The sequence below is a fragment of the Triturus cristatus genome, chromosome 9 (assembly GCF_964204655.1).
Source record: "Triturus cristatus chromosome 9, aTriCri1.1, whole genome shotgun sequence".
Taxonomy (NCBI): domain Eukaryota; kingdom Metazoa; phylum Chordata; class Amphibia; order Caudata; family Salamandridae; genus Triturus; species Triturus cristatus.
Genome location: NC_140592.1, coordinates 945,483,537 through 945,508,982, shown reverse-complemented (window position 1 = coordinate 945,508,982; position 25,446 = coordinate 945,483,537). Strand labels below are relative to the sequence as shown.

The 25,446-nt window shown below is 45.3% G+C and overlaps 1 protein-coding gene across 4 annotated transcripts in view; it reads right to left on the bottom strand.

The window, feature by feature from the left end:
* DGLUCY (D-glutamate cyclase) overlaps positions 1–25,446 on the bottom strand; it is a 257,725-nt gene that overhangs the window by 153,881 nt on the left and 78,398 nt on the right. For all 4 annotated transcript variants that reach the window (XM_085626535.1, XM_085626533.1, XM_085626534.1 and 1 more), the window contains one exon: positions 18,100–18,253. In XM_085626535.1, the coding sequence (XP_085482661.1) occupies positions 18,100–18,253 (154 nt within the window). The remainder of the gene's footprint in view (positions 1–18,099; positions 18,254–25,446) is intronic.

Genomic DNA, 25,446 nt, shown 5'->3' with positions numbered 1-25,446 from the left:
CTGCTCTAAATTGCACTCCGATTCTGGTAGACTCCACCAAATCACTTGGAATCACACTGGATAAGAACCTTAATATACAAACACACATCAACCTGTTGGCTAAAAATGCCCGCTTTCACCTCAGCTATCTCAGAAAAATGAAACCATTTATTGAGAACCCCGACCTCAAAACTGCAGTTCAGGCTTTAGTCATATCGAGGTTGGAGTACAGATGTACTACCCTCTCGGGGCTTCCCAAAATCTCAACAGCCCCTTTAAAAGCCTGTCTCAACGCAGTAGCAAGACACCTAACAGGATCTAGGAAATTTGACCATATCTCGCCACACCTGAAGGCGCTCAACTGGCTACCCTACGAAGCTAGAATTCACCTAAAAATGGTCCGCATCACTCAAAGCGTTACACCACAATACCCCCCAATACCTATCCCGGAAACTTACTTATCTGGAGGAATCAGACACTCTCTACTCTTGAAATCTTCACGCTTCAACAAGAAGAAAACTTTGACAGAGCATTCTCCGGAGCTGCACCAAGAATATGGAACTAACTACCTCTGTTCATCAGAAAAATCTCCTCAACACCATTATTCAAAAGGGAAGCCAAATCATTCCTGATGTGCAAATTCTTCCCTTAACTCCTTAACAATCCTCACCGTCTATCCTTCCCATGTTTGACACCCTCGCTTTTATGATTATCTCGTACTTGAACTTGTTCCCACTGCACCGAACAATTCATCTAAATTATCGCTTTAGTTATCTGCTGAACCTTGCCAAAATGCTTTACACTTACTCTGATCTGTATTGTATACTTACTCTGCTCTTTATTGTAAAGCGCTCTGATACCCTACTTAGGGTCTTGTTCGCGCTATAGAAAACACAAAAAATAAAATAAAACTTGGATTGGTAAATAAAATAAAATAACGTTTTATTTGAGAAAAAGTGCTTTTTCTGAAGCAGTGTGTTCCAGCAGCAAATGGCACCTGCTGGGCCCTGCCAAAAAATTAAAATAAAACGATTGCATTGAAAGGACCATGAGGGGTCGGGTATAAAAGGAGGAACAGGTGGGGTGCGAGCAAGGTAAGAGGGCGCACAAAAGTGCTTTTCTGGGAAGCAGAGCGACCTGGAACCACATGACAGCTGCCCCCCCCCCCTTCCCCCCAAAAAAAATAAATAATTGTATTTAAATGCCTGCTAGGGGCAAGGGATAAAATAACAGAGGCCAAGTTTTTGAGGTGGGGAAGCCGCACACGAGCGAGAGAGTGAAAAAACATGTGCCCTCATGGAGTTCTAAAAGAAAAAGGGAGAAGTGGTTCCCTAAATGTGAAATGTAGAAGGATACAAGACAAACAAATAAAAGGATGGTAAAGAAGCAATGCTCCAGGAGAAAGACAAACATAAGAAGAGGAAAGCAAGCCATTGTACAAAGAATAAACAAATGAAAGAAACAATAAAACCAAACAACGTTAAGCAATAAGCAGGCTTCAAGCCCACTGTAAGTCTTTAGTTCGGTCCATAAGAGTTCTTTTGAAATAAAAACAAGGATGTTGCCACATCTAAATGATCTTATGGAGGAGTGGCCAAGATGGCGGCTTGAGTGGACGTGCTTGTGTGTTGCTCCGTCCTCCCTGTTACTATTGTATTACTTCCAGGCCCAACCCACAGGAGTTCTCAGTCAGGGACAGCCTGAACCTACAGGCGATCTGGACCAGCAGCGGAGGCGACCAGCGGGCCCTGGTGGGACCGGGTTGGAGGATCGGACGCTCTCATGGAGACAGCTCGTCGGCGGCCGGCTGTCGTAGCAGACGGAACCCCACTGTGCGGCCTCGCCCGTGGGCCCTGTCCGCCAGGACTCTCAGCCCAGGGCGGCCCAGGCGTGGTCTTCAGTGGGGGCCCAGTGTGTTGGTGGCAGTCCCAGCTCTTTAAACACCCTGAGCGGAACTTCTGGGGGCTCCTGGCCCTGCAGCGCTGGAGGAACAGCATCTCTACTGTGGGGGTTGGGCCCAAAGCTCCGGTACTGCGCAGGCCTGAAGGAAGAGCTGCGGGACGCATACTATGGGGAGGCCGGGGACTGCTGCCCGGTGCCGATGGACTAGGGGAATCGGAACGCCGAACCACAGGCCATAATGAGATTTTTGGGCCCTCCTGAGCCACGGAGCCGAGCTGCGGAGCTGTGATCAGCAATCGGGCGGCCTCTTCGCGCTGGAGCAGTGGATTTCCTACCTGGGCCAGCGGACATGACTGGCCCAGTAGGACTACGGGGAATGGTGTAACACTTCGAGGCTCTGGGCCCTCCTGCATTTGCCGTAGAGAATTTGCCACCACAGAGGGGTCAGGAGGGCACTGGACAGCCTGTCGGGTTACGTTGTGTAGCCCTCTTTTTGGAACTGGTGCCCTTGGCCCCCGGGAGCTTGAAGGGGCCAGGGCTCGACTCCTCCAGGCGTTGAACACCTGCAACCCAGCAGATCGAGCTTGGCTGTGGCTGGGGCCTGGCGTGGTCGGGCACAAGGCTGCCTGGAGTGAGCCGGCGCTCCTAAGGACTCCTGGCTGGTGGTACTGGTTGCAATACCTGTGTCTTCGCGGACCCTCCCCCCCCACCCCCCCCCCCAACGGAACTCAGAGATAAAGCCTCCACTAAGACCAAAAGGGACCGCACGCTAAGGAACATGTTTGTTAAGGGTCCTGGAGAGGCCTTGGGGACAGATCGAAGGCAGCGGAGTCGGGCTCTGGTTGATTGTGGCGTGGCCTCTGAGAGCCCCGTTACCTGTGAATTCTTGGAGTCCTTATTTGCTTCCCTCCGCGAAGACCTCCAGGCGGTGAATAAGGACCTCGCTTCGGACCTGAGGGAGGTACGCAGAAACTTGGATCAGGTGGGAGAACGTGTGACTGCCCTGGAGAATATAAAAGACACACAATTGATGGACGGAATGTAGAACAAATCAAAACATTCAGCTCCAGTCAAGAGATCTGGGTTAAATCCATCATTCTTTTGCTCACCATGCCACCCCAGTTTAGACCTGACCATGTGCAAATCAGTCTTGACCCTGTGCCTCATGGGAACAGTCCAGCCTAAACTGCCAATCCAGGTCCTCCCTGGACCGGAAACAAGCATCCTAGGACCGTTTCGAGGTTTCACCCCTCATCAGCCAGGATAGCTCTAATCCAGTGGCACAGTGAGCCTGGGACCCACGTCTGGGCATACCGAAGCACTTAGGGGGAGAAAGTAAAAGACACACAATTGATGGACGGAAAGTAGAACAAATCAAAATATTCAGCTCCAGCCAAGAGATCTGGGTTAAATCCATCATTCTTTTGCTCACCATGCCACCCCAGTTCAGACCTGGCCATATGCAAATCAGTCTTGACCCTGTGCCTCATGGGAACAGTCCAGCCCGAACTGCCAAGCCAGTTCCTCCTTGGACAGTTCGGGCTGGACTGTTCCCATTGGGTGCAGGGTCAAGACTGATTTGCATATGGCTGGGTCCAAACTGGAATGGCATGGTGAGCAAAACAAGCGATGGATTTAGGCCCAGATCTCTGTACTGGGGTGAATGTATGACATTGTTCTGCATTCTGTCCATCAATTGTTCATTTTGCATTTGCCACAATTGAGTGGGACGGGTATGCCAAGACGTGGGTCGCGTACTCTTCATGCCACTGGAGTCAAGCTATCCTGGCTGAAAAGGGGTGAAACCCCGAAACTGGTCCTATGATGCTTGTTTCCAGTCCAGGGAGGACCTGGCCTGGCAGTTCGGGCTGGACTGTTCCCATTGGGCACAGGGTCAAGACTGATTTGCATATGGCTGGGTGCAAACTGGAATGGCATGGTGAGCAAAAAAACAATGGATTTTGGCCCAGATCTCTGTACTGGGGTGAATGTATGGCAATGTTCTGCATTCTGTCCATCAATTGTTCTTTTTGCATTTGTCCTGGAGAATGGCACCTCAGAGAGAGACGAAGAAATCGAGAGCTTACAGCAGGAAGTTCTCTGCCTCCAGGAGCAGCAGACTGACCTACAAGCTCATGCGGAAGACGTGGAAAACTGGTCCAGGAGGAATAATATCCGCATACGGAGGGTACCGACTGCCTCAGAATTGTCTGATCTTGGCAAATACATCCAAACGCTGTTTCACTTGGCCCTGGGGCCATTGAGTTGGTTCACCAAGAGCAACAAAGCAACCGGCAGCTGATATCCTGGTTTGTGCCCATGATTTCACATTAAGGAGGCCATTCTGCGCAACGCACGCAATGTCCATCCACTGCAGTTGCTGGGCCACACTCCCCAGCTCTATCAGGATGTGGCAATGATCACCCTGCAAAAAAGAAGGGATTTTCGACCAGTAACAGCACACCTACAGAACGCTGGAATTCCCTACTGCTGAGGCCATACCTTTCAATTAATCTTCGGCTTGAAGAGCAAGACCTATCAGCTCCGGTCGCTCTCCGAGGCTTGCAAGGTACCTGGCATCGATCTCGCAGCAAGGGTTGCAGCCTGTCCCCTCCTGGGACCATACGGCTGCGCATGGATGACACAGGGCCCGCTACAGATCAACTCCAGAGGGCCTCTGTCCTGATTTGGATACTATAGCACAGGAGCATGCAGCTGTTCTTCGTTACCTTTCAGGCAGACATTGCTGGGCCCTGACCCAGGGAGGGAGGATGGTTAGTCGGACTCCAGCGGGTGGGATTCAGAGGGTGGGGGCGGGGACAAGGCCTACTTAAGATATGCTGATGGAGGCTCCTGTCGATGCCACCCGCTCCCTACTGTTTCCACGCTTGTTGGACTGCTTATCAGTTTTCTTTAATTGTTTCCTCATGTTGGGGATCTTTTTTTTTTTAGGGTTCATTCCTTTCCTTTCTCAAGCACATACCCATAGGAAATGCCTTGTTCAGTGGTTCCTGGCTTCGCTTGGGAGTCTGCTTATCAATTCTCACTTCCTAAATTGCCCCGGCGAGGGGCCTGCCCAGAGCGCCGACTGCCCCACCATCTCCATGGAGCTTAAATTGCTAAGCCTCAATGTCCGCGGCTTAAACAACCCCACTTAACAACCAGCTGTCCTTTCACTCATTGAACACATTGGTGGGGACATCTGTCTCCTTCAGGAGACTCACCGGATGTCTAAGGATGTTCACAGGATACAGTCCCGGCGATTCCTGCAGTAATATTGGTCCTGTAGCCCCACTAAGACAGGAGGGGTCACCATACTCCTTTCTAAGCATTTCATGTAGGAGGTATTGTATACGATAGTGGAGTTCTAGGGTTGTCTTTTGTCCTTACGTTTTCTGTTGGGCACCTATCACTTTACCCGTGCCAATGTTTAGGCACCTAACGAGCGACAACAGAGCTTCTGGATAGACTCTCTGGCTGGGGTTCGCAAGACTCCAGACCCGTCTGTGGTCATCGCGGGGATCTGAATTTGGTGATGGATTCGGGGTTGGATCGTTCTAGTCAGAGATCTGTACAGACAGGAGCTTTCTCAACTGAGGGACTTCGCTGGCTCACAGACTACGGGCTACATGATCTGTGGCGTTGAGCGCACCCCAGGTATAGGGACTATACCTTATTCTCTGCTGCACACAAGACGTATGCCCAAATTAATCACTTCTTAGCTACCCCAGCTTTACTAGCCTGGGTGGCCAAGACCACTATTGAGCCCCGCTCCCTCTCACACTACACACCTGTGACTCTATTCCTTGTCTCGGATTTCTGGCTGGCGACTTAGGGATGCTATGCTTCAATCTCCCATAACGGTTAATGCTATCCGAGCAGTGCTTAAAGACTATCTGGCACGTAATGATAAGGGAGAGACCTCACTAGCGTTAGTGTGGGAAGCCCCAAAGTTGGTAGTCCGTGGAGAGCTCATTGCTCTTGCTGCGGCCGAGAATTGTAGGTGACGTGCCAAGCGGGGAGACCTAGAGAGGACAGTCTCTGAGCTAGAGGCTATTCATAAGAGGTCGGGTGCCCCCAGGGTATCAAGGGAATTGGAGAAGGAACGCTTGCAGCTATGACGTCTGGACCTTGACTGGACGCCTCAGACATACATTCTATCTGGGTAACAATCGGAGTGACTGCATGTTAGCGCACCGACTTCGCAGCAAGGATTATGCTAGTTCGGTCCGGGCCATCGCTACGAACTCCAAAGGAGTGGCTAGGGATCCCGAGGGTATTGCGGCGGCCTTTCAGGCATTTTATGCGTCATTGTACTCCACGGTCGAGGGGCTGAATGCTGACTGCCAGGATTACCTCGAAGGTTCTACTCTTACTCCCCTACCAGCTACCGAGGCGGACGTGCTAGACCGACCCATCTGTGTGGAAGAAGTGATCTCGGCTATTGCCCAGCTGAAACTCTTCAAATCTCCTGGCCTAGACTGCTTTACTGCCTCGTTCTACAAAGCATTTTGCTCTGAACTAACGTCTCTGCTCACACGCCTTTATAACTCCTTCTCTGATTCGGGCACCCTGACGGAGTCTATGCTGGAGGCCTCCATCTCAGTGATCCCCAAACCAGGCAAAGACCTGGCCGTATGTGGGTCTTATAGGCCTATCTTGTTACTGAACATAGATGCAAAGCTCTTTGCAAGCGTCCTGGCTCACCGTCTCTATCCCCTTATGCCTGGACTCATTGATCCGGATCAGTCAGGCTTTATTCCTTCGCGACAATGTGGAGATAATACTAAACGCATTTGCCATCTCATAGACAAGGTGCACCGGTCACATAAAGAGGCATTACTGCTTTCTATTGACGCAGAGAAAGCGTTTGACTGCGGGCACTGGCCTTATCTGTTCAAGACTCTGAAGCGGTTTGGCATTGGCAAAACATTCCGGAAGTGGATGCGGTGTATTTAATGACTCCCAGAGAAGCAGTGAGGGTTAATGGACTTCGGTGCAACTACATCCTTATCTGTCGGGGCACCTGCCAGGGCTGCCCACTCTCTGCGCTCCTTTTTGCGTTATACAAGGAGCCATTGGTGCAAAGCAACCCTGCTGCCTTAGGCATCCCGTTTGGCCAAAGCCACCATCTGATCAGTTTATACGCCAACGATATTATCTTCTCAGTCATAGAACTATTGACTTCCCTCCCGGCTATCGTTGCTGAGCTCCAAGCATTTGGTTCAATCTTGGGGCTATGGGTTAAAATGCAGAAATCACAGATTTTAAACCTTACAGTTACCCCGGCGACTGAGCACTTTTGAAAGCACAATTTGCTTTTGAGTGGGTGACCGAAGGTATTTCGTACCTGGCCCTCTCTTTGGCACGAACGCTCCCGAAGACTGTAGCGGTGAAGTAGGAGTCCTTGGCCGCATAGATTCGCAAAGACCTTGCAATATGGAACCGCCTGCTCTTGTCCTGGATGGGATGGATTGTGGCGGTTGAGATGACCATCCTTTCCCTTCTCTCTACATCTTCCAAACTTTATTGCTGACCCGCCTCCGGGAGCAGTTCGCTCTCTCCAACATGACATTAACAACTTCATAAGGGGCGGTAAGAAGCCTCAACTGCAGAAACACACGCAAAGGCGTAGTGCGGGCTGCCGGTGCCCTTTGTCGCGCTACTATCAAACCTCCCAGCTCCGCTACCTCATCGAGTGGAATAGATCTCATTCAGAGAAAAACTGGGTCCTTATGGATCAGGCCGTGGCTGGCCCTCAAATTTGGAAGGAAATGTGGCTTCCCCGTTGGCACCGAGCTTGGGGACTATACTTCTCACCTGTGACTAGCTTGGCCTTAACCCCTTCAGTGCCCGCCCCTTTCCCCGCCCAGTGCCGGCCGTTGCATTAGCGGGCGGGGTCTATGACGAGCTGGACTCGTCATGGGCACAGCGCCACCGCGGCCCATGACGAGTCCAGCTCGTCAAGGGCACTGAAGGGGTTAAGGGTATGGGACTCTGTGGCAGTCAAAGCTGGCCTGACCACCTTTCCCTCGCCCATGACACCTCTCTTTGCTAATCCTGACTTTCCCCCTGGGATGGAACAGAGTGACTTTCGCAGATGGGTGGAAAGGGGCTGTAAGCGCCTAGGCCGCCTGTTTGATTTGAATGGTCTTCTTCCATTCAACCAACTAAAACTTGGCTACTCCCTGACGGAGGCAGACTTTTTCCCGTTCCTACAACTACATCACTGGGTGTTGGGTCCTGACATCCGACGGGAGGAGGGCTGCCCGATGACCACATTTGAAAAATGGTTGTTACTTAAGGTAGACGACAAGATACTGGTCTCAGAGATCTATGCTCCCTGGGTAGAAATGGGTCTTGTCCCCGAACTCTGGGCCAGAGAAGATGGGAGACTGAGATGGGTAGATCCTTTTCAGATAAGGAGTGGGAGGACATACACTATAGGGTGAACCATAAAGGGCATACGATACTTAACACTGAAACGGCCTATAAAATTGCTTCATATTGGTACTACACCCCAAGCCGCATCCAAAAATGGAACCGGGAACATTCTGGGGACTGTTGGAGAGGCTGTGGGAACACTGGAACCTTCCTTCACCTTCTAAGGCATTGTCCAAAACTTACTAGATATTGGCAGCGGGTATTAGATGACATTGACCTGACCTTCAAAACTACCATTTCAAGAATTCCAGCATGCACTCTTGGGGCTGCCGAATGTGCTAACGTTCCCCCTGTACTCCCTTAAAGGGAGACAGAGGGTCCTCGTGCTAAACGCAACTCACCGAGTAATACTTTCACTCTGGTGCACAGATAAAGCACCGGACCACACTGCCTGGTTGCATCAACTATGGTCTCTTTTGGAAACGGAGAAGCTGCCCTTGGCGGTTACTCCTGGGGACTCCTCTTATTCAGAGCTGTGGGCCTCTTTTATCCATATTCTTTTTATGGAATTTCGGGAATTGACATGCCCGTCATATATCCGAATCCAACGACTGATCCCCGTAACTCCTACCTATGAGAACTGATGGGCCTCACTTGATGTTGACGGAGAGGGTTCCCTGTCTCACGCCATCTGACCACAGCTGGTATCTCCTTCTGCAAGAAGCATGGAAGGAAGGAGGGTGTGGGGGCTGGGGGTTGTTGGCTCTTGGTCTTATTTCATTTAATGTGTTTAAATGTAGTCCTGTCACATTTCGTTTTCTACTGCTGGTAACATCGAACTATGGCGCCATGTGAACGCGGCCGGCCCTGAGGGGTTGTAGGCGGCATGCTGTGTTACCTTTATGACGGCTGTGCTAATAAACAGAACTGATCTTAAATGATCTGATAAGAAAAGAACTTGCATGCTTAGTTTTACGAGCACTTGCATTGTACAATATTGCCATTAATACAATCAATTACAAAAGCCCACATACAACTTTAATGCGTAAATCAGACTCGTGCGTAACTCCTGTGATTGGAAATTGAATTTCTAGAGTCTCGGGCTGACAGCAAGAAGGCTTGATTTCTGGGTGCTTTGGGGGCACTCTATTAGTCTAACTTCCCACCACAGAAACTCCATTTGTGGCAGTTTGTCAAACCCTAAGCTTATATTCAGTAAATGATGTACTGGCAGCTCACAAGTTTCCAGATACTGACTTTAGCTCTTTGCTTGGTCTTGGTGCACCAGTGAACCCTCTCCGGGTGAGTTCCCAGAGTAAGTTGTACCCATTTCGTGCCTCACCATTGTCCCGAAGATGGGACAGGAGAGAAGAAGAGGGAAAGGGAGGAGGGACAATTAATCACGATGACAGACTGATTAGCTGCCTAGGCCAACTGTGCTTCACAGGCCCATGCACTATGAACATGGCAGACATATTTTAATGTTACAGTATCAAGACTTCTCATCGGGCCTGCTATATTAATAATTAACAATGCCACCAGTTTAATTAAAGCAGATATACGTTACAGCAGTGGTTCCCGAACCTGTGGTACGGGGACCCCTGGCGGTCCACGAAGACTCCTTAGGGGGTCTGCAACTACTTAGAAACTTAAATAATATTAACAGAATAATAAAGTATAAATAAATAAAGAACATAAATGTACAACGGAACATTTGTAAATGTACTGTAAATGTGAAGGAAATTGAAAATGGAGAATACAAATGAATTAATATCCTCAGATTTATTTGTGAGAGCAGTGCGAGTGCATCGACCAGAATATAGTACGGACGACGAGTGACCTCAATTTAATTTAGAAAAGCTCAAACCTTCATAATAAAATTAAAATATAGATTTTTTTATTTATGTGTTTGCGAATTAAATAAAATGTGTCATCATTTGTGTATTTGTTTGAATGTTTATTTCTGTATTTTTTGTGTATTGTTTTGCAGTTCAGATCATCGGCAATGCTTAGATTAGGGCCTCGGGTAGCAGTCATGACTCAGTGGGGGGGGGGGGGGGGGGGGGGGTTCCCCGGATTCCAATAATGATTCAGTGGTTCCCAGACTCCAGTAATTTTTAATTGGGGGTCCCCAGAAGTCAAAAGGTAGAGAACTACTGCTTTACAGGATCAAAACCAGAGCGTTTCAGCAACCACTCACACTAGCAACGGAGAGCAGCAGTATTTTTAACAGATCTGCTTTATGAGTACCTTTCAGAACCAGCACTTTCCTGGGGGCCTGCAATAGATTACGTCAAAGAGTACAAGCATTTTTCAGCTGGGCTGTTGTAAATTTGCGTGAACAATACTAACACTTCTCGTAATGGCTGCCTTACCTATCGAGGGCAATGCCAGCACTCCTCGGCAGGCCCGCAGTACTTTATCTGCAGCCCTCAGCAATGGAATTCTAGTTGCACTTGAACAGAACCAGCACTTCTCATCAGCCCACCCTACAGCCAGCACTTCTGCCAGAGCAGCTCTGCGAGCATTGGAAAATGTAGCAGTATGAGACGTCCAATGAAAAGGGCACAGCTAGCATTCTCTTAATGGGGCAGTGCCAACACCTTTCAGCAGGACTGACATTTTTAATGGGGCATTTACAGCACTTAACTTTAAAGCTACCACACGTTAAATGAGTCAGTGCAGGACGTTTTGTGGGAAGTGGTAACTTCGTGACTAAATAATTGCACCTAACGTCCTGTTTCAGCAATTGAATAGTTGCCATAAATAAATATATTAGCCATCACTGAGTATTACTTGCCCCAGAATCATAGCCTGAAAGCAAATACATATTTGGTAGATATTTTTTCATAATTATATTGATGGTGCTAATATGTGTTATTTTTTCTATGAAACAGAACACCCAGCGGCGGCTCCTCCGCTAAGGCGGAGGAGCATCGCCCCACAGAAAAAATAAAATGAAGCACCATGTTATTATCATTTTATTTTTCAGTTCGGACTCTGAACAAGCGGGATGGGGATGCCCAAAGAACAGAGGGAGGAGTGGTGAGCACTTTCTATGTGTGCATGACTTTTTGGCCGGCCGTGTTGGGCCGGCCAAACAGACATGCGCAGTTATCATGTTCTCCACCCAGCTGTATGGCACAGCCATGTGGAGAATATGCACAGGTTCCCACTGCTTGTCTCAGCCACGAACCCGGCTGCTCAGACCAATCATGACATTGCTGTCATGCTGATGACAGCAGGGTCATGATTGGCTTAGGGGAGTCTGCTTCCTGCGTCGACCAAAGAGGACAGAGGAGGAGCGGCAGCTTGCAGGTATGTGAAATTTACTTTTTTTTCTTAATCCCCCCCTGCCACTGAGAGCACCTGACATAGGCGCCTCACTACCTAACTTCATACTTTCTCCAAATATAATAAAACTGAAAAAAAGAAAAACCTCATCAACCCCTCTTCGTACCCTTGTGTCTCAGATGGCTTACTAAGCAGTTTCATTTGCAGACCACACTGCACATGTGAAAGGTCTGCCTTACCATGGGCTGCAGCTCTAGATAAACGGAACCATGTAGGACACACTTGAATGTAGTGAACCCGAGCCTTGGTCGCTGTTAAAGCCAGATAATTACTGTCAGAACCGCATCCGGAGGCATTCCATATCATTGCCAGCACTGGTGTAAACGGAGATGATTAGCATCCCTCCTTGGAGGTGGTTCTGGGCTTGGCCTTACTGTCGCTCAGCGCCCTGTGCAAAGGAGCAAAGCCTCTCTGGCCAGACTCTGTGAGAAGGTGAGCTGGAGAGGTCCCTTCACCCCTCTGGAGACAGCCCTGCCTGGCTGCAGACCCCTGCTCTCCTTGCCAGTTCTCCTCTGATGGCCAGTGACTTACTTCTTTGGCACCAGACATGGACACCGTTTTGCCAGTCCCAGTTCGCTGAACACTGGCTGGAATTAGAGTTCTGGGAAGAGGAATACTGCCAAAATGGCATTCCACAGTGTTTAATCCCAAATCCAAGTATTTGTCTATGGCTTATTTACTGAGATAACAACTTGGGTTCTAAGCTCAGCTTCAACACCTGACAAAAACAACAAAACAATTCATCCAAGGCCATGCATCTCCTCAAAGAGAGGCCACCGGGGTCACATGGCCATCTGATGAAATCAACACACAAGAGTACACCTAGTCAATTTGAGTATGTTCTTTTATGTGGAAAAATGCTATTTTTAAAAGACGAGTACCCTCACCCGCCCAAGGGTGGCATGCTTCATCATTAGATTCCCTCCTTACACCAAGACCACAAGGTACCTGGTGTGGGCCACAACTCTCCATTAGAGAGGAGCTGAGGTGTTTTCAGAAATAAAGATGAGCTTCAGGTGTGGGTGAGAGGCAGAGTGCTATGTATATAAAGCGTAGTGAGTCTAAAACTATCTTTCGATAGGCTAAATATATATATTTTAATCGGGTGCCTCTAGTGGATATGATTAAAAGAAACATGAAAGGGAATTTGGAAAAAATATTCCCCTTAACTAGTCAACAAGTTTCTGCCTTGTCCGTGACTCAGCTCTGGGCTCTCAGGTCAGTACCAGTTCGAGCAGTCACTCTGTAATAACATAAAACCTGCTGTGGCCTACTGATAGTAGGGCAGGAGATACAGTAGGTGGCCCACCATCATGTTTTCGGTGGGGTATACCGGAGTACTTCAATGTGGAATTTCTGCTTTCTCTTAAGCCTAATTTGCCGCCTAGATTTCAAAGTTTATAGAAGTCTCTGTATCCTCCTCATGGTGTGCCCAACGAGGTACTGGAGGCACCTGATTAAAAAAGGTTCTGGTAGGGCCGTTGGGGGACTGGCCATATCAGTTAAAGTAGATTTCAACTCAAAATTACTAAGCTAAATACTAAGTCTAACACTCTATAATCAATTTGTGCTGAAGCACGGTCTAAAAATGCGACCCCTTCATACTTTTTGATCCATCAATCCCAAATATAATCAGAAAAAAATCTCATATTAAAGAGCTAGAGAGTTTACTAACTACAATTCTTCTGGACTACCCAGAGGACAACGTTCTGGTCACAGGGGACTTTAACTTCAAATTATTGATATCATACAAAGAAACTGGCGAGGTTGTCTGTCAAACAGAGGCCTGGGGCATTCACCCTGCAGTTTACAAGTCACAAAATTAAGATAACATTCACCCTGCAGTTTACAAGTCACCAAATTAAGATAATTAAGGGGAAAAGCTGCTGACAACATTAGAGGCAATAGCGCTTTGGGCCCTCAGTGGGAGATATTCGGATGATATCCCAGCAAAACCGACGCATTTCTCCACATTCGGGAATACCACTATCGATTACACATTTGTTAGTTTAGTTTAAACACAGTCTCATTTATTATTAATTTAAATTTTTTACCAAGAAGGGAAAGCGCCCACAATCCCCTTATCATAACCAGTCTAAATCAAAAGCCAATCTCAGACCATCTACTTACCCTAGGAGACACTCCGCCTATGGATAGCTTGAGGAGGCTTACATGATCAGTAAACACCACTGTGCTCGCAACTAAATTAGAACAATTCTTGACTAATTAGGCTGTGCCACAATTATTCAATAAACAACAACTGCCTTTCTATCCTCGAAGTTGGGAAGAATTGCCCAAGAAAATCTCTTGGGCAGACAGTCTGGAGACAGTAATGTCAAAGAAAAGACAGTTAAGAAAACTATCTTGGGATCACAAAAGGTATAACATCATGACAAATCTCAAAAAAGAGTATAAAAATGTAGTGAAAGAAGCAGAAACAACAGCATAAGAAATGTATCGGCTGCTTTTACTTAATGACACGAGAAGTAGGAACAGGAAAGAATTCTGGTCTCTATTAAGCGCAAAGGAAATAGCAGCCAAGCCTTTGAGGTTCAAACATATCAGAAAATAAATGGGTTCAGTTCCTGCAGGCCCTACACAACACAAATACGGCCCATGATCCGGCTCAGTGTTCAAAAATGTTCCCTGATACTTATACAGCAACCTTGAAAATGTGTAGAAATGACAAGAAGTTGACCCAATGGGATATCTTCTGTTTTGTTCAAGTCTAATCTGTCTTTTTGGGCTAAGTGGTTCAATTTGTTATTTAATGAATGTGTTTACTTCCAAATGATTCCTGGATCCTGGCATAGGTCAATCCTGCAACCGATCTTTAAAAAAAGCCACCAATCTGATCCTCCAATAACAGGCTAATAGCCTTAATAGATACCCAAGCAAAGTATTATGCAAAGGCTATCTTACACGAGCTGGAAGACTGGAGCATTGATTTGAATCCAATTCCCTTGTATCAAACTGAGTTTCCTCGTGGGATGGGAACAGAGCACAATATGCTGGCTTTACCAATAGTGATGTAAAATCCAATAACACAAAAACAGAATTATATGTATGTTTTAATGACTTTAGGCTAGCTTTTGACAAAAGTTCAAGATCCCAGCTATAGCTCAAACGTAATTATTTTTCGATTCCATTGCATATTTTGAAAGCTACCCAGCTCCTTTACTCAAATACACGGGTCTGTATTAAGAGTGGCAATCATGGGGCTATTTCAAGGAAGATTCCAATATTTAATGGGCTCAAAAAAGATTGCTTTAGCTATCGTTGTGTTTTCAACCTGTTTATGTAGGATTTGGCAAACTGTTGATGCCCCTAAAATAGGCCAACTACACCGGCCCATCATGCAGTATGTGGATGACACGTTCACGAGCAAAGCTCTCTCCTTTTAGTATGATCCTGATATTTATTGAATAACTTTGAACATGCCTTTTAAGAATGAAGTTCCTGAAGTAATTAATGTTAGCTTAAATTCCACAAAGGAGCCAGTCAAATTCTGGTTTTGTCTTGTAATAACATCTAATGCATTTTTTCATTTTAGTTTGCAGAAACCATATATGGCAGCTTAGATCAAGAGGATCCTGTTAAATTGGACCATGTTTTTAATATAATAATGATGATGCAATTTTTCCAAATTCAGGCTTGGACTCATTATAACATCCAATATACTTTGTCTTCATTTTAGCTGAGGAAGTTATATTTGTCAGCTTAAATCCAAAGCAGACCACATCAAATTTGGATATGCTTTTATCATACCAATCAGAGGGCACTTTTCCATTTACTTTTTATTGGACACCATTAGTAATTAATTTTAACAATTTGTGTGTATGTGTTTTGTAGCATACTTCAAGTTATATAAGACGTGTACATTAGTTTATGTTCTCATTGCTTATTGTAAGTATTTTTTATGACTCAACCAAATGCTTTATTTACTATACTTCACAACAACAACTCTGAATCTGGAAAAATCACGTACCATAAACGTACCTCAAATTCCCACTTCTGCATAATCTATCATGTTTCTATTTATGAATCTCATTTGGTAAGGTATGGATGCTAATGTTGCAATCAAGAGCTGATGCAGCCCTTGCACAAAGCTAACTTAAAGGTTACATCATGTTGATGCACAATATTGTAAAGGTCGCATCAGTGGATTTATTTGAGTGAGTTCAGCTGATCAACAGGAGGTTTGTGAGCGTTAATAGACATTTGTGTGGATTTATGTATCTGTGCAGGAGTATGGTTGGGGTCTGTTGGTATTCTGGCACCTGGGGACGCTTGCCAGCATTCTTATATGTCTGAAGCACATCAAGGCATTGCCTGACTACCCAGAGCACAGCATAGCAATGCCTAACATGGGGGACGTCTCGAACAAATGACATTGACTGGCATATGGTGGGTTTAATTAACAGAGGGATTATCTGTCCTATTCGGTTTGTGCACTATTTTATACATACTTGTTATTTTCCTAAATGTGCTATTCTCCCACCAAGCCGACTCCCAGTCTGGTAAATATCTGATTGATTATGGCAAGAGTCTTAAGCTCCTGACAAATATTGCATATCTATTTCAGTGGTAAAATTAACAATCTGCTGTTTAGATATGGATTTCTGCAACACCTTTAGTCAGAATTGAACCTGAAGCACCAATGATTACATTCTCATCTTGGTCAATTTTCAACAATTAAGGTTCCACGTGAACCCTTTCACTCACTTTTCCTTATCCAATGTATTTTATGATGATAATCCCTTCTTCGTGGTTTAATAATCCTGTTTTTGGCCACAAGCTGCTCAATTTTAAGTGTTAGAATAACTCCAAAACGTAATTATTAAAGCCTCTGAAACATGCATTGGAAAAGGCAATAGATGTGGATATAATATGTTACCATGTGCAGTTTTAGCACATCAGCGTGAGGAACACAAGTGGGAGCCAGTGAGAGCTGACAGAGAGGGCTATAGCAAAACAGAAGTCTCTGATACAGTTCAATGCAAGCGCTGAAGTGGAGGGGGAAGGATACAAACAAACAACCAATAGCAGTACGTGACAGATAAAAACTTCACTATGCTGGGCCAAGAGATCATTGATAGTCTCAAGCCAATGGCAAAAAAAAGGCTATTCGAAGACAGCCAATTGTTTGAAGAGGTTGGCGTAATGCCCACTGTATATATATTGTTACTAACAGGTCTGAATGAAAAATGGGTTGTCAAAACCAGGACATTAAAATAATAAAAAAGGAAACCGTTATCCCTCAAATATCCTAAAGTGTCATACATCATTGCTCCCATAAGTAAACATTTTAGTTCAGACCTTCATATTGGCCAAACTTTCTTGTGCATGTGCAAGAGACACTAAACAGTCATCAAAAGATCCCATTTTGAAAATCCCACTTGGTTGACACAAATTTTACTGCCATCTGGAAGCCTCTTTGTCAGGTTAAATATCGAGAAAAGAGTCCCTCACTGAAACATAATTTTTGTACTCTTCAGGTAAAACATTAAAAATCCAGAATTTCATCAACTCCTATTGATGTATTGTGTTGAGCTAATTTAGCCAACAGTTAGTTTCTAATAACTTTCGTATCAAGTTTTTCCTCCTGGAGGTATTAGTTGCATTAGTGGATTCATTTGAGTGAGTCCAGCTGATAAACAGGAGGCTTATGAGCGTTAATGGACATTTGTGTGGATTCATGTATCCATGCATGAGTATAATTGGGGTCTTGGAGATGTCCTGGCACCTAGGAACAGCAACCAGTATTCTGTTGAGTCTGAAGCACATCAGGGCATTGACTGGCTTATGGTGGCTTTGTCTATTATTTTGGTCACCTCAGCCTTGCCAGAGCCCTGTACCTTCTCTCACATCCTGCATTTCCCCAGTGCGACTCCCACCAGTGCAGACCACAGTAAATTCAAGTGTCATTGAGAAGAGGTGGGCTAAGTACCTCAGCAAAACGCTACCATTTTTCTGTTGCAGAGAAGTCAAATTAGAAGAGAGAGTTTTTGAGTTAATTGACCTTCCTTTTTCTAGACTAGCAGCAAACCAGGAAAGGGTACACAGTCCTCCTCCACCTGGTCAGAGGACTCAAGGTTTATTTCCCCTCTAACAATAAGCCTGATCCAATTCGCATGGAACAGCATGTGTGGGGTTTCTGAACTTACAAACATTTCTCAACTCCTCTACAGTCAAGGCCCTAAGCTCCAGCTCTTCTACTGTCAATCTGCTATAGCTTAACCCCTACTATAAATATGCTAGGATTTATCATCTAAAGTCTGGAATTATATCCACATGGCCAGCCTACCAATATGAACCATTTTGGCTGGGTCCTGGGACAGTCTGTTGTCACTGGGTGATGTCTGTGGTCTTCATTGTCATTTATCATTGGTGTGCCGGGCAAGAATGCCTTTGTAGACTCAAGTCTCCCGAGGTAGTGAAATTGAGACGATTGAAAAGAGATAGAACTAGAGTGCTTACCGTATGTCAGACTCACTACTAAGTGGAGGGCTGCTCCATTCCCCAGGCGCACTTCGGTACAACAAAGGCAATGGGCCGCTGTTCGCATGGCAGAATTTTTCAAAGTCCTCAGCCAGGGATTTGTGGAGGATCACAATATTGGCCTGGTTGAAACCTAAAGGATTGCACCGATAGAAGAGTCCAGTTTAGCTATACAGTTCAAAGTATGCTTGCTATCTTACCAACCTATTTGACCAAGTATGTTATGCAAGAGAGAATTCCCCCACAAAACTTTCTAACATAATCATCAAAAATACACAAATGTCTTAAAGCAGTATTGGTGTTGATATAGAATATATTTTTCCTTTTATGATGCCACATTCATAACTGACTCACTCATACTCATGCGTAAAGAAAATGTAACAGGTATGGACTGTACAATACAGTCGGGACAGAACCCAGTGACCAGGGCATGCACTATTTGTATACAGAGGAAGTACCAATACATTCAGTAGTTATGTCTATTAGAGTGACAGGAATGCAGGTAGAAGACTCATTCGGAGGTAGGATCACTTCTGTGACATAGTCCTGTGGAATAATCAAAGCGATTGAGGTCATGAAAAATGATCACTGGGGTGATCAAATTATTTAGTTCATAGGGACACTGGGGCAATAGGGCCACTGGGGTGGTGGAGCCAATTGTGTATTAGAATCACTGTGGTGACAAGGATATTTTTTAGCAGGATCTCCTGACAATAAAATCTTTCTGGGGGCACTCCCTAACCTTGCATCTTCAAATACCAAAAGACAGCAAAGTGAGTGGCAAAAGCAGACCCCTTCTGGTCGCCCTCCAAAACAGAACAACATAGGAGCAGTCACTGTAATCAGAACTCAACAAGTTGAGATAAACTGCTTTTTTAGTCAGGGGATTTTCCACTGGCAGTCAACAATAAATCTAAGAAGTTTGTAAGACGTAAGACGTTCATGCAGAGGTGTGTTCAACTAAACCTAGATGACTACCTAGGATGTCTTATGCTTAGTGTCCATATGTGCTGACTGCCATGGTGCATCCCTATTCTGGTATAGAGTAAAGGGATGCTTGAAGTGTCTGCACGGTGTGGAACACAAGTTTTTGGGAGTTGGATTAGTAGAAGATAGGATGCTGAGCAGAGAACAGATGCTGCACGTAGTGAGGTGTTTATTTACCCCTATACTCTCTTGAAAAATAATAAAGTTAACATTTTGTACCCGCCTATGTTGCCTCCTTCTTCCAGCTATAATATACACATCACCCTGGTCAACCAAATGGACTCACAGATGCAACAGCATGTCATACACGCATGTCAATAGCAGTCATACAAGCAGTCTCGACAATGGCCCCATAAATGGCAAGAGCTTTTATTTGCTAAGGAGGCTGGCACGGATCGGGGATGGCGAAGCGGGGGGAGTGGTGCAGTTGGGGGGGGGGGGTGAGATGGGGGAAAGAACAAGTAAATGGCACGTACCTCTTTGCCGAGTCTTTCCTTCTCGTCGCGTCTCTCCTCCTTGTCCCTCCCACCACCGGAACAGAAAGCTTCCAGGCTCCCCTGAGCCTGGAATCTTCCTGTAATGCAGCGTTGTTATTGGTCTGAGCACCGTGGTTCGGCGTTCAGACAGGGACTGACGGCCTGGGCATGTTCTCCACCCAGGCTGTAATGCAGCCAGGGTGGAGAACATGCAAAGTGCGCATGAATGTTTGGCCGGTCTGAGACAGCCGGCCAAACATTTATGCGCACTTTACAGAGTGCCCACTTCTCTTTCCCTGCTACGAGAGCAGAACAGCCCCGCCCAGCCATAACATTGAGTTATCATTTTATTTTTCCTTAATTTGCACTGCTTAAGAGCATTGGGGTGACACTCCTCCACCTTAGTGGAGGAGACGCCACTGTACTAAGGTTGTGACGTATTGTGGTAATTTTAGGAATCGAGGCAACTGGAAGAAATGACCTGTCTTGATCTTTACAAGAGCACAGCTGTTGGAACACTTGGCATAATGAACTAAGCACATGCTCTGAAGTCCAGATGTCACAGGATTGGTGTTTTGCATTGTGGACCAAGTTTTCTTCTGATTGTCGGAATGTCACTTCGCATGTCTACCATTCACAACCTAGTGCAGGCATGAATGTCCATCTGAAAGACAGAAGTCACAAGCAATTGGCTAAGGGAACCTTGAAGTACCCAATAAAGTGCTTCCTCTGCGGATGAACACATGCAGGAACTGGGTGTTTTGCTAAGATACCATGATCAGACACAAGGAATCATCATGCACATGGTGCATGAAGTGCTATTTTGCATTGGCTGACAATGCACTAGACTCAGGTGGACATTAAACAGAGTGTGTCAAGGCTACACTTGGTTGACATTGTTCAGCAATCTGTAAAAACAATTGTTCTTTTTGCATTTGTTACCCTGAGTAGGACAGTTATGCCCAGACATGGGTCCTGTGCTCTCCATGCCACTGGAGTCAAGTTAGCCTGTCTGATGAGGGGTGATACCCCGAAACCGGTCCTAAGATGCTGTTTTCTGGTCCTGGGAGGACCTGGCCTGGCAGTTTGGGCCAGACTGTTCCCATGGGGAACAGGGTCAAGACTGATTTGCACATGGCTGGGTTTAAACTGGAATGGCATTGGGAGCAAAAACGATGGATTTAGACCCAGATCTCTGTACTGGGGTGAATGTTTGACATTATTCAGCATTCTGTCCATCAATTGTTCTTTGTGCAAAGCTACACTTTGAGCATAGGGACCTAAGGAAGAGGGAAATGTGGCAGTGTGCTCTAAGAGCAACACCTAGTGCATGTTAGGCAAGTAATGGAAAGAAGTGGAGCAAGCATACATAAGGAATTGAACATGTGTATATTGTGTGCGTACCAAGATGAGGTATGCTCCAAGGAGAGAGGTTTTCATTTGGAAGCAGACATCAGGTGAGGTGATCTCCAATCACATTCTGGTAAGATAAGATAACGGTGTGAGGTGGGCTGTGTGACTGCTGCCAAATGAGACTGAAACTAGAAGACTAAGGGGCCTATTCGCAAACTGCATTTTGTAGCAAGTTTAGTGGTACTACAACAGCACTACTAATGTACCATGAAATGCTATTCAAAAACGTATATGCGTAGGATTTTGCCTCAGCCTCCCCTATCTTTAATGTGAGAAGATCTCCGTAAACATAGGTGCACATTTTAGTAATAAATATGGGAGGGACAGGAGGGATTGACTGGTAAAGGGGAATTCTTACAACTAATGGATAGGGATTTTGGGAACACTAAAATTGGGTCAAGGAAGAGTTACAGAGGGGACAGACACTCACCCATAAAAGAGTAAGCCTACTGGCTTTACAAACGTCATTTCTATAGTTACTACAGCCAAAAAAGACCAAAAACAGTCATGAATGTAGTGCACCTCACAGCTGGTTTTAAGTCCATACATGGCCAATCACTGGTGCTGCAACAGCCTCCCATAAAAAAAAAAACAGGAGGTATAGACTTAAAATAGGTAACAATGTTTAAAATACTGTTTAAAAAAAATACCTAAAATTATTTTAATGTTAAAAAAATAAAAAATACATTTATTATTGTTGTATTTTAAAATAATTGAATGACCTTTTTCAAATTATGGCTGCATGTGATGTTTTACCAACTCCAACCCATATTTCAGGCAGTGGGGGCATTTCTTCTACACTTTTGAATACCTTTACACTCATAAATGGTGACTACCCAAAAGTTGTAATTTTACACATGTAGGTATACTCATTTATAAAGTTGCCTTTTTGAACAGCCACCTAGGTATCAGACGCAAAAAGAACGATTGATGGACAGAATGCAGAACAATGTCATACATTCACCCCAGTACAGAGATCTGGGCCTAAATCCATCGTTTTTTTGCTCACCATGCCATTCCAGTTTGGACCCAGCCATATGCAAATCAGTCTTGACCCTGTGCCCAATGGGAACAGTCCAGCCCGAACTGCCAGGCCAGGTCCTCCCTGGATTGGAAACAAGCATCCTAGGACCGGTTTCGGGGTTTCACCCCTCTTCAGCCAGGATAGCTTGATTCCAGTGGCATGGAGAGCACGGGACTCACGTCTGAGCATACCCGTCCCACTTGGGGTGACAAATGCAAAAAGAACTATTGATGGACAGAATGCACTACAATGTCATACATTCACCCCAGTACAGAGATCTGGGCCTAAATCCATCGTTTTTTTGCTCACCATGCCATTCCAGTTTGGTTGGACCCAGCCATATGCAGATCAGTCTTGACCCTGTGCCCAATGGGAACAGTCCAGCCAGAACTGCCAGGTCAGGTCCTCCCTGGACTGGAAACAAGCATCCTAGGACCGGTTTCGTGGTTTAATCCCTCTTCATCCAGGATAGCTTGATTCCAGTGGCATGGAGAGCACGGGACTCACGTCTGAGCATACCCGTCCCATGAGGCACAGGGTCAAGACTGATTTGTATATGGCCATGTCTGAACTGGGGTGGCGTGGTGAGCAAAATAACGATGGATTAAACCCAGATCTGTGACTGGGGGTGAATGTTTTGCCAATGTGCAACATTCCGTCCATCATCTTGTGTGCTTAGGTATCAGACAACAGAGTATTTTGGACATGTATGAATTAATGACGTTGAGCTGGCCTAGTGTTACCTGGGAGCGGGTGCCTATGTAAACAAATGTTAGAAGAATTCAGAAACAGTAGTAATTCATGAAGGTCTTCTTGGTTGTTCTTGGTTTTGGCTCTTTTTTTGCGAACCTTTGAGTACTCTCACCACAAAGATGGGGATGGGCACCACACCACAGGTGTCACAGGGATGACTGGATGCAGGAACCTACTGTTTGTGCCTAACAAGTGTGTGGATTATGGTACTTTGATAGCAAAAGTAGACCTAACCATTTTCTTAGGCGCTTGCTGCAGTGGTTAATCGGTGTATCATTTGATTAGCAATTGGCGAGCACTAAATTTCTCCCTAGTTGTATGTGAAACTGCATTGAGCTCACAGTTTAGAAATGTACTCACAATAAGATATTTTAGATTGCTGCATCTTGTGAGGGTGATGAGATCGACCCCAAGTATGGTCTGTGGTGTTTTCACGCACTCTGGCGCCTGGAGTTGTGGCCGAGTGGTGAATTTGCAAGAGAAGGAATGAACCTATGCATGTACTCGCCCACACCAGTAAGATGTTCGGAGTGCCACAGTTCTCTATGTTCTAATTGCTACATATGTGTGGATGTGCAAGTGCACACACCTTTGTGAGATCTCAAGAGAATGGATGATTATTATTTTGGAGGGCAGTGGTCTCACATTTCTTGTCACTATGCTATCTGCTGTGACACTTCCTGTGCAAGGGATCCGTTGAAGCTTGGAAGTTCATACTTTGGGATCCTGGTGTGTGTGTGTGTATACTGTGGGGTGACTTGTATGCCAATGACATAGCACTTATGCAGGGTACATTGTTCCTATGGTACAGAATTGCGTCGCTCTCGATAAGGTCAAAAAAGGTGCATAATTCAGGTCCTCCTGATGTGCAGAAGTTGTTCAGCAAATTTTAGAGAGACCTGGATAATGTTTCAAGGTGTCCACTGTTTTTATGTTTCTTGTGTTTATGGGTATATAAGCTGCGTACCTTCCATTTAGTTTATTTTGCAAAGGGCCATTGTTGTCTTGTGACTTTAGTTTGTGCCTGACTTGTATTGAAAGAGCAAACAGTTATGAAACTTGTTCTATAGTGGTTTTGCAAGTCCAAGGGCACATGAATACTGTGAATCCGTATGTGCATATATTTGCAATATGTTTAATATAAATGCCAATAAAAAGAATTTTCAAAAAAATAGTGGTTTTGCAAGGAAGGGTGGTGTGTTTGTCAGTCTGTCCTCCTTGCTGTGATACAGCATGTAGAGTGTCCTGTACAGTGGGAATGCAAGGGATTCACCATTAGGTCAGGTGGAGCGAGGACGGCGAGCAGAAAAGACCACATGAAGGTATCCTATTCATACCACCACACTCCTTGGCTTTGGAATTATTCCTTTGTTTTTAAGCAAACATGAGAAGTTGGCTTGCTGCACTGTCTGCTAAAAGCAATCCATTTCACACAGCGATGCCTGGTTGGCCGCATTCCTTTGCACTCCCACAGGATACGCGCTCAGCATTCTTGAGCACAAATCAAAATGGTAGTGGAAACGGTCTGCCAAGTTATTCCATATTAATCAGCAAACTGTACTGAGGAGCAGCAGCACTCTTTGATTTAATTAGAAGATGGGGTAGTAAACATTGATCTGCCAGTGAGCAAAGATAAAGATTCATGAAACACCACCTTAAGTAAGAATATGTGAGACAGGGTGGATCCTAGAAATTTTAGACTCTGAAATACTAAAGAATCCAGCTTGGTTTAAATACCCCAATCGCCCACTTGACTTGGACCAGTATAAAGTGCAAACGCTACATTCGGACACACTGGCAGATTGTTCTAATGAGCTCAACACATTGCGCCCTTGTGCTAATCTAGATCACTATCCCATAAATGAACTTAGCATATTTACAACATCACCCAGTTGAAAACGACTGGTAAAACAACCTTTTTACTGGAATTTCCATACACCTCTGAACAGTGTGGTTTAGCATTCTAGGGTTCTGAATGTCCCTTTTCTTACAAGGATTGAAATATGCTTCTGAAGTTAATAACCCTTAATGGAACAAAGCTCGCAGTATTATCACAATTATGTTTTTTCTATTCTAGGTATTCCGCTTCTTGAGCTAAATTTCCCAATCAATCAATCAACAGTGAATACGCGTGAGTGATAGAAAACACATTTAGTTTTCTATGTTCTGCAACATATAATCAAACTTAATGAATATATTTGCAGTATTTAATCTAAATACCAACTGCTCTGTTTCACATTACTTTGTTATTGATTCCTATGAGTTTCTAGGAGGTTGGAACTAACATTTCTTGTTTATTGTTGTTATTCAGAAGACCACAGTCTTGCAGAATGAAAATAAGTGAACGGGCATCAGGCCACTCTCTGTTAATGGTTTATGCTAAGAGCTTTAACAATGAAATAATGCTATAAAAGCCAAGGGAAGGGAGGCGCTTCGCTCGCTGACTTATTAGTGAAACTCACTTCATACAACAAGAACAGCAGGCCTTTCTATTTTAATGAACAATCCCCATTGTTCAAACAGACACGTGGACAGGCACCATCTTTGAAACTTGAAAGGTGTTTTATTTTCTGCTGTGCAAGAATAATCTTAGCGCCTAGAAGTAGCAGAATAGAGTAGGGTAGAATAGCTATAAATGTATAACTGCAATCATGTTGGAGCTGTTCCTCTTTT